General features: G+C 35.0%; 1 protein-coding gene across 3 annotated transcripts in view; it reads left to right on the forward strand.

Moving 5' to 3' along the window:
• The window catches only part of LOC150076169 (protein lin-37 homolog), a 238,058-nt gene extending 220,311 nt beyond the window's left edge, over positions 1 to 17,747 (forward strand). The window contains exon 9 of one of the 3 annotated variants that reach the window (XM_090387566.1): positions 17,533 to 17,747. In XM_090387566.1, the coding sequence (XP_090243692.1) occupies positions 17,533 to 17,596 (64 nt within the window). In that variant the 3' untranslated portion in view covers positions 17,597 to 17,747. The remainder of the gene's footprint in view (positions 1 to 17,532) is intronic. The other 2 variants (XM_090387567.1, XM_090387568.1) reach the window with 2 other exon arrangements.
• Positions 17,748 to 18,990: the final 1,243 nt, after the last annotated feature.

The following is an 18,990-nucleotide window of genomic DNA, read 5'->3' on the forward strand; positions in this document are numbered from 1 at the left end:
CCACTTTGTGCCCGCTGCTTTGCTGCTCTAGTTTGGGGCATGATACTTTAAATTAATAAAATCAATGAATTAAATTAATTAAATGTCAATACTATGCTATCTAATAGAAACAATGAAGCGTATTTCTCTATAAATTATACGTTAGAGCTACCTAACTACCTCAATTAAAAATTTGAATTCCCTACCACTATATACAAAAACAATGGCTGCAAGATTCGAACTTATGTACAGTCTATCTTTACATAAGTCCTGTAAAGCAACTGCTGCTCTGAGAGATTTTAGAGTCTAGAAATTAAACCGTCTGCCCTACAGTCTGTACACCTGACCACAGTGGTTATCTCCTTTGAAGAAATCGGTGAGGACATCGATTCAAGTGATAATGATTACTTCAATTTACATTAGTGTATTGAACTCTTTTTGAACTCTTTACATATATTGAACATTTTTTACATGTACTGAATATATATTGAGAAAAAAAAATTAGGCATGTTTCTTTGTTGCTGAGGTACATGACTCCTTGAATGACCCATATATACTTAGAAAAGTAGAGAGAGTCATTAATATTGAACAAGTAATTAAAGTGCAAAGATATTTTGCTGAGGGGTCTGTCAGATAAGGTGCCACTTCTGACAGTAGATAAAATTGGATATGTATTAATACTCTAGAGAAGTTCCATAATTTTTGATGTGAAAACATCTTTTGTGGCACCTACTACATTTTCAGACCAAAGCAGAACCAATTGTTAACAAAATTTTCTTACGGAATTGATGCAAATGAGGTCACTTCCTAAATGGCACTAACGATGCTAACTCAGTCACTAATGTTGATTCAGTAGAGTAAGTAAGGCAAGATACCTTGCATGACCTCCTCTCTGGACTGTGACATTTTTTTCACCACCAGGGGCACTATCTGCTTCCCACGCTCTGCGCGACCACATGACTCTCCTCTCTGTACTCCGATCTTTTTTTTTTTTGATGGCTGCTTCCCATGAGTTGTACTCCACTTTTTTTCTTTGGCAGCACCTACTACATTTTTGGACTGAAGCAAAACGAATTGGCGGCGAAATTTTCAGATGGAAATGACATCACTTCCTAAATGGTACTAACGATGCTAACTCACTCACTAACGTTGATGTTTGTTTGTTATTTGCTTTTTAGGAGCATTAGCAACTAAGGCCGTATTGCTCCGGGATATGTGGTGGTCATTCCCTGACCTTTCTGCATTCTCTGTATTTGGTGGTGACGGGCTCGAACTCCGGTCTAATCAAGAAGCGTGTGCTACGCACTGCTGCTCCTTCCCACCTGGCTACGGAGGCATGCACTAACGTTGATTTGGTAGAGTAAGTAGTGGGTAGTAATATTATGCAAGAATAAAAGCTTCAAAGCCACTGAAGAAGCCTCCCATGTTGACAAAAGAATGAGTTCTAAACATAGAGGACAAGAAAAAAAAAATGCAGAATTAAATAAAATTTGTTTCTCAAGATTTTGATCAAGATCAACCTTCTACATCGACTTCTCATCAAGAAGCTGGACCATCAACATCACGAAATTACATTCAAGAACTTCTTGAAGATTTTGATCCAGAAAATTTGAGTTCAAATGAATTACCTGAGGATTTTCAGTTGATTTCTGAACCTGCTAGACAGAGTATATGGCAACAACCAGCATCATCCAAAAAGAAACAAAATCATATTTCAGCTCAACTGCTTGTTGTAAAACCTCCACAAGTTTCAACAATAGTTGAGCATGAAATCATTTACAAGAACATCGAACATGACCATAACTCCTATAAAGAATGATAATTTATGAAAAATACATTTGGAGCTGTTTGTGATATCTGTGATTGATTATGGTATGAAAATGACCTAAAATTGTGCACTCCAGAAAGTTATCCATTATTTCTCTTAGAATTTCCGACTGCAGACATAATGACTGTGAAGGCCCAACCCTTTAACCTCATCTGAGCCAAGCATGTTTTCACATAAAATAAAATATCTTTTGTGCGTACAGAGTACACGCGCTGGTTTTTTTTAATTTTAACATGCAAATTGTTTAGTTTTATATTGGTAGACATATTTAGCCAATACAAAGAAAAGATAAGTTGTACATAATTAAAAGCAAAGTGTTGTGGAAGTTTATAAAACTTGTGCATACTTTATTGAAAATTACTCCTTAAGAATAATAGTGAAATTTAATTTTTGCTTCTCCAGTGTGAAAGTATTTTTCCCCCCTCTGGTGCATACATTCGTTGTCATTCTCTCTCATATTGAGCACATACAAAGGTTTCATAAATAAGTAAAATGTCTGCACAGGGAAATCAAAAATTCGAATTAGTAGTATTATTAATGGTATATGATGCAAGGAAGCAAGTTTATACAGCATTGGCTGGAAGTGATCTACCCATAATATTTGTCCATCCTCTCTAATAATTTGTCTAATCCTTCTTAAAATTTATTCAAATTACTCACTGGTAAGCAGCTTCTGACACATCTTTCCAGCAACTATCCTTTTTCAATTTAAATTTATGCCTCCTTTCTCAGACAGCATATAAGATGTGCATTGTCTGAGAGAGATCATTTCATCACTTTACTCAATCATTTCTTTACTCAATCCATTTAAAGCCTTCAACATGTTAATGAAGTCTCCTTGCAGGTGCCTAGTTTTCAGATGCTGTAACTTGCAGAAATGAAGTCTTTCATTGTAACAGTACCATTTTGTTTCTTTGGATAATCTTGTTTCTCCTCTCTTGACATGTTTCAACAGATCCCCATTTTTACTAAAACAAGGCTTCCAGACCTGTTCCGGATATTAGTCAAGATGTGGCCTAACTATTGCCTTATTCCAGTAGTCTCCAAAGTGGGGTGCACGAGATAATCCTCAATAAAATCGTGAGGGCTGTTTTCCACACTTGATATATAATCTAGATATAATGTATTATATCTAGATAATAAAATAATAAAATCTAGATATAATGCATACCATGTAAATTATTTATAAATAAAACAAATAGTATTGCATTACATTTACTACTGCATTACATTTACTAAATGCCAACAAATATCTTTCGTCTTCTCAACCTCCAACCCAAGCACGGTACCAAGTACACCTAAACCTCTTTTTATGCGAATTTTTTTTTACGCGAATTCAGAGTTACACTAATTCAGATATCAAAAATAATTTTTTTTATGCGATTTTTATTCACTTTTACGCGACCAACCTAAAGTCTTAGGAAAAAATCTGTAATTCAAGAAAATTCTGAGAATTTTGTAGAATTGCATTCTCGTTTCAATTAAGAAAATTCTAAATTCTAAATTTCCCGAATTACATAACTGACTGCGCATAAACAAAAAAAAACAGCAGTTGTTTCCAGTTTGAATTTGGTTTCTCATATCAACTTAGAAAATTTTTACGAATTTCATTTATTGGGAATTCCCCGAATTACATAACTGACTGCACATAAAAAAGCAGTTCTTAGCAGTTTGAATTTGGTGTTTGAGTAGACAACACAGTTCTGCATTTTTTGCATTTGCATTTTTTAAGTGAAATCAAAATAAAAATCGTGTTATAAAATTAATAATTTTGCCAAGAAATAATAAATGGTAAGCTACATTGTATGTAATTTTCAAAATTTCATTTCATTAACCAAATATTTTAATCCAGCCCTCACATGATGTTGCCGATAACCAAAAAAATAAGGAAAGCCGTTTCCTTGGATATAAAAATTCAAATTTTAGATAGTCTTCAAACTGGGGAAGGTGCGACAGCTGTGGGTAAGCATTTTGGAGTCCGTGAATCAACTATTAGATCTATAAAGAAAAATGAAGAGGCTGTTAGAAAAGCGGTATGTTCTGGTACAAAATCGAGGGTGAAATTATCATCATACACAAGAGATGTTGTTCTAGAAAAGGCCGAAAAAGCTTTAGTGATGTGAATAGAAGATAATGTACAAAAAAGAATGCCAGTTGACGGAAATTCCATCAAGCAATCAGCATTGAGATTTTATGAACAGATTAAAAAACTGCAGCCAGATACTTCATCTCATTTGAGGAAAAAATATGAATTTCATGCAAGCAATGGTTGGCTGGCTAAGTTTATTAAAAGACATGCTCTTCATAATATAAAAATTAAAGGTGAAATGGCTTCTGCTGATGAAACAGCTGCTACAGCATTTCCACAAAAACTTGCTAAAATAATTGAAGAATGAGGTTACACTTGTGAACAAGTTTGGAATATGGATGAAACTGGCCTTTTCTGGAAAAAAATGCCAAACAGAACTTACATGTCAAAAATGCAAAAAACTGTTTGTGGGTTCAAAGCAGCAAAGGATCACATAACACTTCTATTTTGTTCGAACACTTTAGGAGACTGGATGTTAAAACCACTGCTCATAAATTGATCGTAGATTTTCAAAAATTGCCAGTTCATTGGATGGCCAACAAAAAAGCTCGAGTGACCATTGATATTTTCACTGAGTGGTTCCACAAACATTTTGTGCCAGAAGTTAGACGCTATTTAAATGACAAGTATCTCGAATTTAAAGTACTTTTGATTCTTGATAATGCACCTGGTCATCCTGCCATAGAACATCCAAATGTGCAATTTTGTTTTCTGCCGCCCAATACCACATAATTGCTACAACCTCTACATCAGAGTATAATTGCGACTTTTAAAACATTATGTCAGATGAACATTTCAGTTTGTTTTGAACAAGCTAAATGATGATTAAACATTGTCAGTTATGGATGTTTGGAAAAAATTTTCAATTATGGATTGTATTGATCAGGTTCGATTTTTGTTATCTGATTTGAGACCAGAAACTATGAATTGTGTTAAAGAGAATGCTCCTGTTCCCTTCAATCATACTGCAGAATTCCTCAATATAATAAGTTTGGCATGCGAAATTGGCGGAGAAGGATTCGATGATCTTACATCGGCAGATATCGAAGAATTGTTAATTGATAAACCTCTTAGCGAAGACGAAATAGTGGATATTGTTTCTGAGACTCCTGAAAGTGAAGAAGTTAATGATAATGATCAAGATAATCCTACTTTTACTGCTGTTATAATTAAAGAAGGTCTTAAACTGGCCAGTAATTTAGGCAATTATTTTGCCCGACATGATCCAAATGAAGAACGTGCTGGGAAGTAGTAGTGGCATGTGATGTGTAGTAGTAGTGGCATGTGATGCAAGAAAGCAAGTGTATGAGCTTATGCAGCATCAGCCAAAAAAAAAAAAAAAAAAAAAAAATCACACCATTCCCTCCAAATGCCTGTCCAGTTCCTCTTTAAATTTATTTAACTTATCAACTTCCACAACGACAGATGGAAGTTTGTTCCAGCAATTAACCCCCCGCTGGCTAAAGGTAAATTTCGCACATCTATTCTACATCTCTCTTTTCTTAATTTGAATTTATGCCTCCTTAGGTTCGTAATCTGAACAAGTGGAAGGATCCCATCAGAATTCAGCTTGCTCAACCCATTCAAGGCATACATACACCTCATTCAGATCACTGCGCAGGTGCCTAGTCTCCAGCCACTGCAATTTTCAGAACTTAAGCCTCTCTTGGTAAGAGGATCCCTTCATTCCCCTCACCAATCTTATTGCCCTTCTCTGTACATGCTCAAGCAAATCTACATCCTTCCTAAAATGAGGCCTTCAGACCTGTATGCAGTACTCAAGCCATGGCCTGACCATTGCCTTATACAGAGGGACAATCACCTCCTTTTCCCTGCTAGCAAAATTCCTATATATCATTGACAAAACCCCATGACCTGCCCTGGCAGCCTGCCTGCATTGCTCAGAAAACTTCATATCTGACTGCACAATTACTCCCAGGTATTTTTCATTTTCTACCACCTTAAGTGTAGTACCACACAGTTGGTACGTTTCTCTGGGGTTACTTCTACTCATATGCAGTACAGTAAACCCCCCCACTATTCGCGGGGGTTACATTCCTGAGAAATGCCGTGAATACTGAGTTATGGCTCCCATAGTAATAAAGGGATTCTGTTCCAAAGTATGAAATATATAAGAAAAACTAGTCTAAAATTTTGTCTATGTATGTATTATATGTACCTTCATAATGACTATGTACATAGACAGTACATAGTGAAATGGAAGCATATGGCATCAAACCGAAAATAAGAAACAATTTAATATTAAATGTAATATTTATTAGAAATTTCAAACAAGTCTTTCGAACCAGTGCCTTTGCTAACTAAAAAACTTGTCCCGTCAGTGCTATCACCTGCTTCGCTAAAGTGTTGATAAAGGAGTTTTGCCTTTTCGCGAATGATGAGTGAACGGGAATATGGTTAACGGAATTTTATTTTGAGTTCAGTCTTCTATCCACAGATTTAAAGCTTTTCCATTTTTTCTAATTTAACATCACGAGTTACAGAGCAAATTTTTTAAGCAATTAGCGCGTTTTCACGGACACTATGGTGGATTTTTTCCTTCTGATTTCTTGATTGATTGTACCGTTGACTCATTGATTTTATAATGTTTTGCCACTGAGGAGACATTTTCACCATTAGAAATTTTGTCTAATAACCCAATTTTATTCGCTAATGTCATCACCTTCTTTTATCTTTTCACATTTCCCTTGTTATTCGTAGCCATATTTTTGTACGGGTTAGAAAGAATTTGTCCACAATAAAGTCACTTTCTTCTGTTAACACACTCAAAAAAGTCTGTTTTACACTGCAAAACAGTAGATTTATCACTTTTGTAAGCATATCAATTTATAAATTGATAAATTTATTCAATTTATAAGCATATAAATTAAAAGCACATGACGAAACCTTTCAAGACAAGCACATATAAATTAAAAGCACATGACGAAACCTTTCAAGACAAGCACATAACACATACTGAACAAGGATTAGCGAGAAACATCCACGCTCACGATTTTGTCAACCCCCCCACCCCCACCCCCACTGAGCTCTGTTTTGACCTGGAAAGATAATTTTAGCCACACCAATGTTTTTTCAGGCGGAAAATGTTCACAGCGCTTCAAAATTCACATTTTTTTAGGTTTCATTTTATATTAAATCAGCGACTGCGAATACAGATACCGCGAATAGCGGGGGTTTACTGTACTTTGCATTTGTCAAGGTTAAACTTCATTTGCCACTTCTTAGCCCATCTGCTCAAATTATCTAGATCGTGTTGCAGTAGCACACTCCCATTACTGTCATTAACAATCCTGCCAACCTTTGTATTATCTGCAAACTTCGACACTAAGCCTGATATACCTTCATCAATGTCATTGATAAATATACAAAACAACAGAGGACCCAACACCGAATGCTGTGGGACTCCACTAATAACATTAGTCCACGAAGAGCAGCACCCATTAATTACCACCCTCTGTCTTCTCCCACTCAACCATCCTTTTATCCATTGTAGCAATTTACCCTTAATACTATTCTGCTCCAATTTTTATAATAGTCTTCCATGTGCAACAGTCAAAAGCTTTCCTGAAATCCAAATATATGATATCAAAATTATTTTTTGCATCCAGTTCCTTTGTAACCACATCATAATATCCTATCAAATTTGTCAGACAAGACTTTCCCTTAACAAACCCATGCTGTCTGAATTATTGCTGTAGGCTTGTCTAGATGATCCTGCAATGAATTTTTAACCAGTGACTCCATTATTTTACCTGGAACAGAAGTTAAACTAACTGGTCTGTAATTACTCGTGTCACCCTTTGTGAATTGGGGATACATTTGCACATTTCCAGTCCGTGGGGACCTCCCCCGAGTCCAAGGATGCTCTCATAATTATAATTAAGTTTTCACGTGAGCTTAAGTTGTTAATGTCTTCCTGCAGAGAATTATATTACAACTTATCTAAAGCATCAACACAGCGATTAATAACTGAGCTCATGCCCTAAAACTACTGAAATAACCAGTGGTACTTTTGTTCAAGACATGACAAGAAGAATTCCACAAGTTGAGGTGGAAGTTGATGACGATAATACCATATCTAGTAGTTCAAGTGATATTAGAGTCTCACGAAAACGAAAGCTTTCACGTTTATTGTCAAAATATGATAGCGAATAAGATAATTTTTTTATAGAATCCTTAGCAAACAAAGGCGCATTATAGCCAAAGTTGCTTATGCGCCATGAAACCCCCACAACAACAACAACAACTTAGCAAACAACTGAAATGAGTTTTTTTTTTTTTTTTTTAAGTTATTAAAATTCATTATATCTGTGTGTTCTCCATGAAATGTAAATAAAAATCTTATGATCCTAACAAATTTAATGTTTGTTTTTTTCATTATTTTGCTTATATTTCAGGTTTGGAACCAATCTTCACTTTTTCTATGGAATCAGTAGTTCTTTTTACGCGTAATTTTTAGGAACGTATCTATCGCGTAAAAAGAGGTTTAGGTGTACTATAGGTTCTAATACCTCTCGTGTTTGGGGTTTTTATAAAAAAAAAAAAAAAAGCCTACACTTGTTACATTAATGATTTCTTATCATTTTGTACTTGAACTTCAATTTAATTTTGTTTTCCATGTTTTTTTATTTGTGATCTTTTAAAATTATATGTGATTTTATAAATGTGATTTTAGATATGCCTTTCATGTAAATGATTTATAAATAAAAAAAATATTAAACTTATATATTTAATTTTTTTTTTTTTTTCCTGGGGTTCTCACTAGTCCTTTTAAGTAAAATAAGGGTGTGCAACCAAAAAAGTTCGGAGACCACTGCCTTATACAGCAGGATAATCACCTCATTGTCCTTGCTGGCAAAGTTCCTGTATATTATTTTATAGAATACCATAAGCTGTCCTAGGCCTGTCAGGAATGCTACAAGAACTTCTTCTCTTAACATTAGCATTAATGCAAAAAAGCAAGCTTATACAGCATAAGCTGGGGGGGGAAACCTTCTCATTTCACCCATCCATTCTCTCCAAATGTTTGTCTAGTTCTGCCTTGAATTTATTTAAACTGTCAACTTCCACAACAACAGATGGAAGTTTGTTCTGGCAATCAACCACCCACTAGCTAAAAGCAAATTTCCGCACATATGTTCTACAACAGTCTTTCCTCAATTTGAATTTGTGTCCCCTGAGGCAACTAATCTGGGCAAGAGGAAGAATCCCATCAGCATTGAGCTTGCTCAAACCATTCAAGGCCTTATACACTTCAATCAGGTCACCTCACAGGAGCCTAGTCTCCAGACACTGCAATTTGCAGAACTTAAGCTCATTCTTTGTAAGAGCAACCCTTTGTTCCATTCACCAATCTTGTTTCCCTTCTCTGTACTCATTCCAGCAGCACTACATCCTTCCTCAAATAAGGCCTCCAGACCTGCATACAGTACTCAAGGTGTGGCCTGACCATTGCTTTATACAAGGGGATAATCACCTTCTTATTCCTGCTAGAAAAATTCCTTATCATTGACAAGAGACCATGAGCTACTCTTGCAGATTGTCTGCACTGCTTAGAAAACTTCATATCTGATTGCACAATTACCCCCAGGTCTTCTTCATTCTCCACTACCATGTGTGTAGTACCGCTTAGTTGGTACATTACTCTCAGGTTACTGCTACCCATATACAGTACTTTACATTTGTCAATGTTAAACTTCAATTGCCACCTCTCAGCCCATCTGCTCAATTTTTCTAGATCCTTTTGCAGTAGTGCGCTGTTATTGTCATTAACCTTCTGACCTTCGTATTGTCTGCAAACTTAGATGTTAAGCCTGATATACCTTCATCAATATCATTAATAAATACAGAAAACTACAATGGGCCCAACACCGAACCCTGGGGGGACTCCACTAATAACATTAGCCCACGAAGAACGGTGTCCACTGATTACACTCTCTGTATTCTTCCACCCAACCATCCCTTTTTCCATAGCAGCAATTTGCCCTTAATGCCATACTTCTCCAATTTGTACAGTAGTCTTCCATGTGCAACAGTATCAAAAGCTTTTCTAAGATCCAAGTGTATGATATCAAAATTATTTTTTGCATCCAGTTCCTTTGTGACCACATCATTGCAAACATTGCCTAGGTATTCAGCTCTCCTAGTAGCTGAATGACTATAAAATTGCCACTAGGTCTCTTTCTTTCTCTACTGTCTTGAGTGTGTTATCATCCACTTGGTATGTCACTCTGGAGCTACTCTTGCTCAAATCCATTTTGTGCCATCCATAGAGCACCTTGCATTTCAAAATGTTGAACCTCACTTACCACTTCTTAGCCCATCTGTCTATTTTCTCTAACAATTGTAACAGTATCCTGATTCCTATCATTTATCATCCTGCCAACCTTTTTTAACATCAACAAACGTACATATTAAACTTGATATGTCTTAATATCAGTAAATATTGAAAACAATAAGGAGCTTAGCCCTTAGAGACTTCACTAATACCACTAGAACATAAAGACCAGTGTCTATTAAGAATAATTCTGTGTCCTGGTACTCAACCATCCCTTTATCCATAGTAGTTAACATTTTCCCTAATGTCACTTGGTTCCAATTTGTACAGCACCTTATCATGTGGAACCGTGTCTCTGTAATCTAAGAATATGATTTCAAAATTATTTTTTGCATCCAGTTCCTTTGTAACTTTAGCCATAGTATCCAATCGGATTGGTCAGATACATCTCCCCTTAACAAATCTATGCTGTGATTGCTTACGTTCCTGTCTTGATGGTCCTGAATTATTTATTTTACTATTGACTCCATTATTTTTCCTAGAAGGGGTCAAGCTAACAGGTCTGTACTCATATTATCTTTTGATCCCCCCCTCCCTCTCCCCCCTCCCTTTTTGAATGAGAGACATTTGCTCATGTCATCTGTAGAAAATTCCCCTGAATTCAAGGATCCTCTCATAATTATTTGCTAAAGATTTACTTACCTCTTTTGCTATGCTTTTAATATAATTGAACAGATTCCATCAGCAGTTTATCTTCCACTTTCCTTTCGATTGTTGAAAAATCATTTAGCTTTCTAGACCAATGTGGTTCACCTTTTTTCTTCTAGTGTTAACAGCAAAGAATTCTTTGTTACTTTTCTTTGCATTTTTATCCACAGATTTCTCATCTGTCTTAACTTGCCCAGCCCATTTAGTGACTTGATTACAAACTAGTTCAAATTTACTGTAGGTTTCTGGGTGTCCTGCTAATTTTTAATAATCTCAAGCATTTTTCTTCTTTGCACTATTGTCATCAGTTTATCTGACATCCATTTAGGTCTGAACCTTGAACTCTCAGTCTTTCCTCTTATGGTTGCTCTTCTGCCAATCTCACTGTGTGAGTTGCCCATCTTTGGACCTTTTCAAAAAGCTCAGTCTTTTTTTCAGATGGGATTTTCATATTTGAACACCGTATTTCAATTATGGTCTCTTATAATTATCTTATAGAGTGGGATTATGACTCCTCATTTTTGCAGGATAATGTTGGATAAACCATCAATAGGACACTATGGGCTTTCCTGTCTGCCTGTTTACACTGCTCAAAATACTTGATATTTGCCCATATCATAACTCCCAGATTTCTTTCTTCCTCTGCTTTTTTTTTTTTTTCTCTTTTGAAAACAGTAATAGTATTACTATTACTGTTTTCAAAAGAGAAAAAAAAAAGCAGAGGAAGAAAGGGATCTGGGAGTTAACTCAGTAAAGAGCTTAACCTTGAGAGACACCACTAGAACATAAAAACCAGCATCCATTAAGAACAACTGCGTGTCCTGGTACTCAACCATCTGATTATGCGGGCTACAGAACTTGGCAACCAGATACCTCAGAGGTGACCTGATCGAGGTTTATAAGGCTCAGAGAGGGGTAAGTAAAATAAATAAAGGTGGAACTTTTACTATTATAAAGAATTCTAGAACTAGGGGGCCATAAATTCAAATTACAGCGGAAAAGAGGTTTAGCCAGCGAGTTGTTGATCGCTGGAATTAGTTACCTTTGCAGGTAGTTGAAGCTAACAGTTTGAATAAATTTAAAGGTTAACTCAATAGTTACTTATGTGAGGAAGGATGCACATAATTTGTATTTTCTTATCTACTTGTTTTTTTTGCCAGTGCAGCAAAAGCCTGTAGCTTCCTTGCATTATATAGAGAATTCCAAAAAAAAAAAAAAAAAAAAAAACCCCACTCTTTTAGTTGGCGTCTGTGATTCCTCCTTCATTTAGAATTTGCAGTTTAAGAATTTAAAATCTGCCTGAAGACCTTGTAGTCAGTTTTAATTTAAAGTAAAATCCCTTCCTTTTACCCTTGACGGTAGTTATCTTTTAGTAGTTGCCAAGCTATGTCATATGTAGAAAATTTTCCTCGTGTAAATGTAGATGCAAAATAATATAAATACAAATAAAATATATATATGCCTATAAACAAGTATATGCAGGTATATTTCTTTTTGTTCTGTTCTGGATGTACTGATAGAATTTTTTAGTTTTGCAGTGTTCATTTTCTCCAGTAACCTTAATGTTTTTTTGAAACCTGTCACAAGATGCTAGGGTGGGAGAAAATTCTGTACAGTGTTGGGAAGGAACCTCCTTCTCTCTCCATTTCAACTACAAGCAGAATGAAATGGTCTGTAGTGTTTGTTTGCTGTGATATATTTGTTATATTGGTGAGCTATTGCAGCATTTGAAAGATAAGGCGAGTTGCCTGTCAGTTTCTGGGCGACTTAAGATATTGACCCTGAAGATCCTACTTAGTAGATAACACTGTTAGTTGGTTGGAAAGACACTTGACCCGAGGCATTGACATTGGGAAAGAAAAGGGGATATCTGTAATAGAAATGAGGGAATTCATATTCATTTACTGCTTGAGAATCACATTAAAATTTCTTAAGATTCTGTATAATTACTACCTATAAGCAAGACATGACAATACTGATGAATGAGTTGACTTTGCTATATTTAACTACAAGTGGTCATAGGAAATCATATATAATGTCATGATTTCATAGTATAATCATAATACCCTTCATTGAGGTTTCACGAATACCTTGCATTGGGCACCATAACGTTGCTTTTGGTTTATTCCACAGCTCCAGACTTTCTGCTCACCAAAAATAGCTCAGCGGACATTCTCATTCTTTCATTTGGGCTTGGTCACGTTTGCTGCATTTCTCACCCATATAAAGTTTGGGAGCAGATTTAGGTTTTTTTCAGTTCAAAGGCCTCATTTGCTTTACTAGATACACTGATTCCCCTCACACATCAGTTATCCTGAAGGAAACCTCAGAAGGAACTGTCTACTTTAAATGGTTCAGTTAGTATGATATGAATAGTTTCTCTGTTATAAAACAGAGAAACTGTTGGAAAAAATATCATCTTGGAAAACATTGAGTTATAATCTTTCTCTCTCTTGAATGATAAAAAATTATTTTGAGTGTGAAATAGCATAAGCCTCATTTGCTTGAGACTCACTTGAGAATAAACACATTTTTCCAACACAGGGATATCCATAAATATGCTTGGTCGCAGGAGATAAGACAAGAGCTCCCGTGATGGTATACTCCACCTTTTCCCGGTGGGGGGAGGCTTGCGTGTCCCAATGACCCAGAGAGCTAAGTCGGCAGTAGCTTAGCTACTGGTAGGGCCTCCCAAGCCAGACAGGTCAAAGGGTAGGGGCCAGACTAAGAGAGATACCCTGGTCCTCCAAGTTGGGGGTTGCTAGCTAAATGACCTACAAGTGGAAATGAAAACAGACTGCACTTTCAGAAATGACTAGACAAACGGAAAAGGACAATGATTTTCGAATGCTGGAATATTCAAGGTCTTTCAACTAAAAGAAAGTTTCTTCTGGATGAACTGCAAAAATTCAATTTAGACATCGCTGCGTTATCGGAGACAAAGAAAAAGGGATGTGGAGAGGAAATAATGGGAGAATACTACCATTTTTGGAGTGGAGTTGAAAGAGCAAGAGTGGGAGTTTCTATTGCAGTTAAAAAGAAATTGAGACATAACATCAATAACTGGCAATTTATTAATGAAAGAATGATCTCACTGGATTTGACAATGTTTGGGAGAGAAATATGTATTTTGGGAATATATGCCCCGACTAATGACACCACTGATACCTTAAAGGATGAATTTTGGGAGGATCCGAGAGAACTAATAGAAAAAAATCTCTAAGAACAAAGAGATATTTTTAATTGGGGAGTTCAGTGCAAGAGTACTAGGAACTGAGCAAAATAGCAAAGTTATTGGAAGATTCGGAGAGAAAGAGAGGAATGACAACAGAGATAGACAATTCAGTCTTTGTGAACAGTTCGACTTGAGAATAAACGATACATTTTTCCAACACATGGATATCCATAAATATACTTGGTTGCAGGAGACATGACAAATTAGATCAGTTATATATTACATTATTTCAAAACATTCAGGGACATACGTATTGAAAGATGTCAGAGTTTACAGAGGAACTGAATATGGATCTGACCATTTTCTTGTTAAAACAACACAACACTGAGATGGAACTGGATTAAGAAAATAAGAGTGGACAGCCAATTATGCAGGGAAGGAGAAATTGCTACAAGTGGATCAATTTAACATTGAACTACTTCAGGACGACAGCATTAGAAACAACTTCGCCCAGAGATTGGATGCTGCAATTAAAAAAATAGCTCATGAAATCCTAGGTAAAAAAGAAAGGCCAAGGACCAAAAAAGACCTGGATTACAGAGAAAGTAAGAGTTGCTGTAGAGGAAAAGAAACTTGCATATCAGAAATAGTTGGGTAAAAGGATTGATGCATATAGGAACATTTATATTGAAAAGAAGAAAATAACTAATTGGTTGGTAGTAGAAGCAAAAAATGAAGAATGGGAAAGGAAGTGCACTACTATTAATAGCAAATTGGGCTTCACGCGGTCATCAGAATCGTGGAAGGTCCTTAAAGACTTGAGAAAACAGAATGAACACAGTGCTGGTTTGCAATTAATACCTTTGAAAGATTGGATGAAGTACTATGAAGGACTTTTAAAAGAAGACTGGGAAGAATTCGAGATGGTGGAGAATTTTGGTGTGGAACACTTGGGCTCAAAAGTTTCTGTTAGGGAAGTGGAACTCTTACTAAAGGAGGGAAGGAATGACAGTTTATATGTAACTTCAGAAATACGGAGGAAGAGGGATGGCTGTTTTGATACAAAAACTGTTAAATGGTATACTTAGAAAAGAAATACTAAAAGAAATGACAACAGGATATATTACATCAATTTATAAGAAGGGTGGCTGGAAAAGCTGTTCAAATTACAGAGGAATGTGTGTCCTGAACCCACTGTTAAAAATTCTTGGAAAACAGATCAGGAACCATTTAGAAGCCCGAATCGAGGTGTCAGAAGAACAAAGTGGTTTTTCAGCCGGGAGGTCATGTATATACTGTTGAGATACTGTTGAGATATCTCAACAGTATGACAGATCCTTGAACAATGTCAATCGAAAGGAAAAGAAATCTTTATGATTTTCATTGACCTTGAAAAGGCATATGACAGTGTTCCAAGAAATCTCTTATGGGAAGCACTGAAAGAGGCAAATATTGGTGGACAATTGATTAACATTATTAAGACAATTTACAGGAATAGTAGATGCAGAATTAAAGTGGGATTAGCTTTGTCACCTGAATTCACCACACTTCAAAAGGCTTATTACAAGACTGTTGCATGTTATTAACACTTTTCAAAATTTATATCAACATATGCCTACGATCCTGGTCAAAAAATTCAATAAAATGGGATTGCCAATCAATAAGAACTTTTTGTAGATGATCAGGTGGTTGATAGTACAAGACTTACAAGATGCAGACTATGCATGTTGTAAATTGTTTGAGGAATATAAACAATGGGGTTTAAAATCAATTTTAGCAAGTCTGAAATGTTGTCTTCAGGAACAGAACACTTTCTAAATATTGAAGGTTTCAAAATCAAACAGGTTGATAAATTCAAATATTTGGGATCAATCTTACAAAATGACGGATCATCTCAAGCATAGATCAATAAGAGAATTGCAGATGGCAGAAAGGCTATTGGCATGTTAAATTCTGTTCTGTGGAGCAGAAATATTCTAAATAAAACAAAGAAACTTATATTTCAAATGATTGTACAAAGTCTTTTATTGTATGGAGCAGAAACCTTGATGTTGAATAGGTAAGGGGAAAACAAATTGCTCTCCACAGAAATGGATTTTTGGAGATACTCAGCAAGAAATTCTAGAAGAGACAGAACTGAATGAAGACATGAGAGAAAATGGAAGTGAAAAAGAATATTATTGATGCTATCAAAGAACTGCATTTAACATGGTATGGACATGTAAAAAAACCAGATATCCAAAGGCTATCCTGGAATGGATACCTCCAGAAAAAAGGAGAAGAGGAAGACCTAGGAGGACATCATTGGATGGAGTACGGGAGTGCATGATAGCCCGAGGTTTAACTGACCTAGACACCTTGTACCGCACTTTATGGCCAGAAAAAATTCCTACCAAAAAATAACTCGTAGACTGAGGAAATCCATTGTAAATGGAAACACTCCTCTTGAAGAAGAAGAAGAAGAAATAGCAAAAAATACACAGTATCAAAATGACTCCAACACGACCAGCAACAGCTTAATCATGTTTCGCATCTTTTGTGTATAAGCAGTGAAGAAGAATAAGGTAATTTATTTGAAAGTTCCAGCTAGTCATTTTATTTTTTTAATCTTCATAAATACATTTTATTGGTTTACATGATATCTTATCACTGTTTACTCTGGATTTTAATTTTTCTTTGTATTTATTTATTTATTTATTATAAATTAAATCTAGTTTTCAGTTCTGGTCACCATGCATCAAGATAACATGGTATTCATTTCTGGTTCCACAGCCTTTAATTTCTTCTATCTCTATGGTTTTTCTCATAAACTGAATAGAATTGAGCATTTTAATATTTGTTGTATATAATATAGTTTACAACATTACAATTTATAATACGTTTCTGGTGCCACAGGCCTTTGATTTCTTCTATCCTTTGAGAACAAACAATCCCAGAGGATTTTATGGTATTTCCCTCCTGGAAATTTTAATTTATCACCCCATAAAACATGCAAACAGACCTTGAAGTCATACAGATTAGATGCAATGTACCAACATCCTATATCTTTAATTACTGTAGCAGTTATTCTAAATAGCTAGCTAACCATCCACTTTCCCAAAATGAAGAGAAGCTATCCAGTCATCATGGATGATTGACATAGACTCCATTATTCGTGGAGTCTGTCAATATCTGTTGTTTTAGAGATAATCCTGTGCAATATTCTCCACAATGTTCCTGATAAATTGTGGCCATGTGAGTGTGTGAGTGCACACAGTGACCAATTTATTAAGAAAACCTTGGAGAGTATATTAGTACTTGTTTTTTTTTATACATAAAAACTTATGTAAAACTTCTCAGCACTTGTTTCTTTGTTGCAGTTCGTTAGATAAAATTTAGCACACCTAGAATCTTTAAAACTTAAAGTATATGGAAATATTTTTTCATATTTGTTTACTGCTATTATTTATGACTAGAACATTTTGCAGAGAAGACAGTGCAGGTCCTGAGCCATGGGAGACAGTGAGTAGTGTTTCGTGATGGACTCATCTTATTTGGAATCTTGTCATTTTTTTCCACAAATATTATAGAATGTGTGTAAATAAAATAAAGATTACAGTTTTGGATACATGTTACAAAACTGAACCTATGTATGTACGTATGTATGTATGTAATATTTCATGTTTTATCTATGCTCGGTGTTAATTCTTGAATCTGTTATCATTTTAACTAGTAATGTTAGTAAATATGTCATGACTCATGCCATGTATTGTAAATTATTGTACTTTATATAGTTGTTCGATATAAAAATATTTGATCCATTGTTTGTTGTACTGTTATTTTTAATAGCATTACTGTTGAGTTTAATAGCAGAATGAATGAAATCATACACTACGTTTACAACCATATAAGTATCTTATGGATTATAGTATATTATATATACTATAATCCATATAACCTTAAATATTTAAATGTCTATTGAATTACATCAGTGCAAATTTTAGTATTTCTGTAGTGTGCGGTATTTACTTCCAATCTGCATAATTATTTTTAATTGGGAAAGTATAGCCATAAAAAAAGAATTCTTTATGATGCCAAAAACACTTATATCTATGTTAATTTTCTGGTGAGTTTTATTTGCCCAGTTCACTATCCCAAGATTTGGCTGTAAAGGTAGTTAGGGATTTTTTTTTTTTTTTGATAGAAAGATGATTTTTTCTAATAATGTTCTTTGATCATAATGTCAGAATTAAGAATAACATTTTAAACTATTACATGCTTATTCCCCCCAAAAAAATTGTTTATTAATTTCATAAGCACCTACTGATGCATTTGAATTTGGCATACTAACTAAAGAGTTAAACATGAAAGAAATGCCTATAATCACCAAAGTTGCTAGATTGTTATAAAAAATAAATTTTTTTTATTTTGTTCCACTTTTTTGCCAGGAGTAGGAGAGATTCATTTTGCTGTGATATAGTGTCAGTAGAATCTCTGACCAAAGATTATCTGAAGATTTCTCGAGTAGTAGATTCAGATGACATCATCCCCCCCCATTTCCGACATGTGCAGCAGGCTGATAAAGATGATAGTGAGAAAATCTTAGCATCATGTATTCTGCTTTATTGAAAATGATTTAACAGATGGTAAATAGTGACACTGAGGAAGTTACATCAGGTTCTGTACAGACAAAAAAAAAAAGCAGCGTGTGTACTCTGTACACACAAAAGATGTTTTATTTTATGTGAAAATATCTTTGGCGGCACTGGTAACAGGTATAAAATCTCTGGTAAAAATATCCCCGTTAAAATCCCATATTCTAATTATTATTATGATATAATCACAATTTAATTATATCAAAATCACTGATTAAAAAAAAATCATAAAAATTATAATCAAACATATATCAAAAGTATTATAATAATCTTAATAAT

Source organism: Mastigoproctus giganteus, chromosome 13 (genome assembly GCF_048544385.1).
Source record: "Mastigoproctus giganteus isolate SK-2022 chromosome 13, ASM4854438v1, whole genome shotgun sequence".
Lineage (NCBI taxonomy): Eukaryota > Metazoa > Arthropoda > Arachnida > Uropygi > Thelyphonidae > Mastigoproctus > Mastigoproctus giganteus.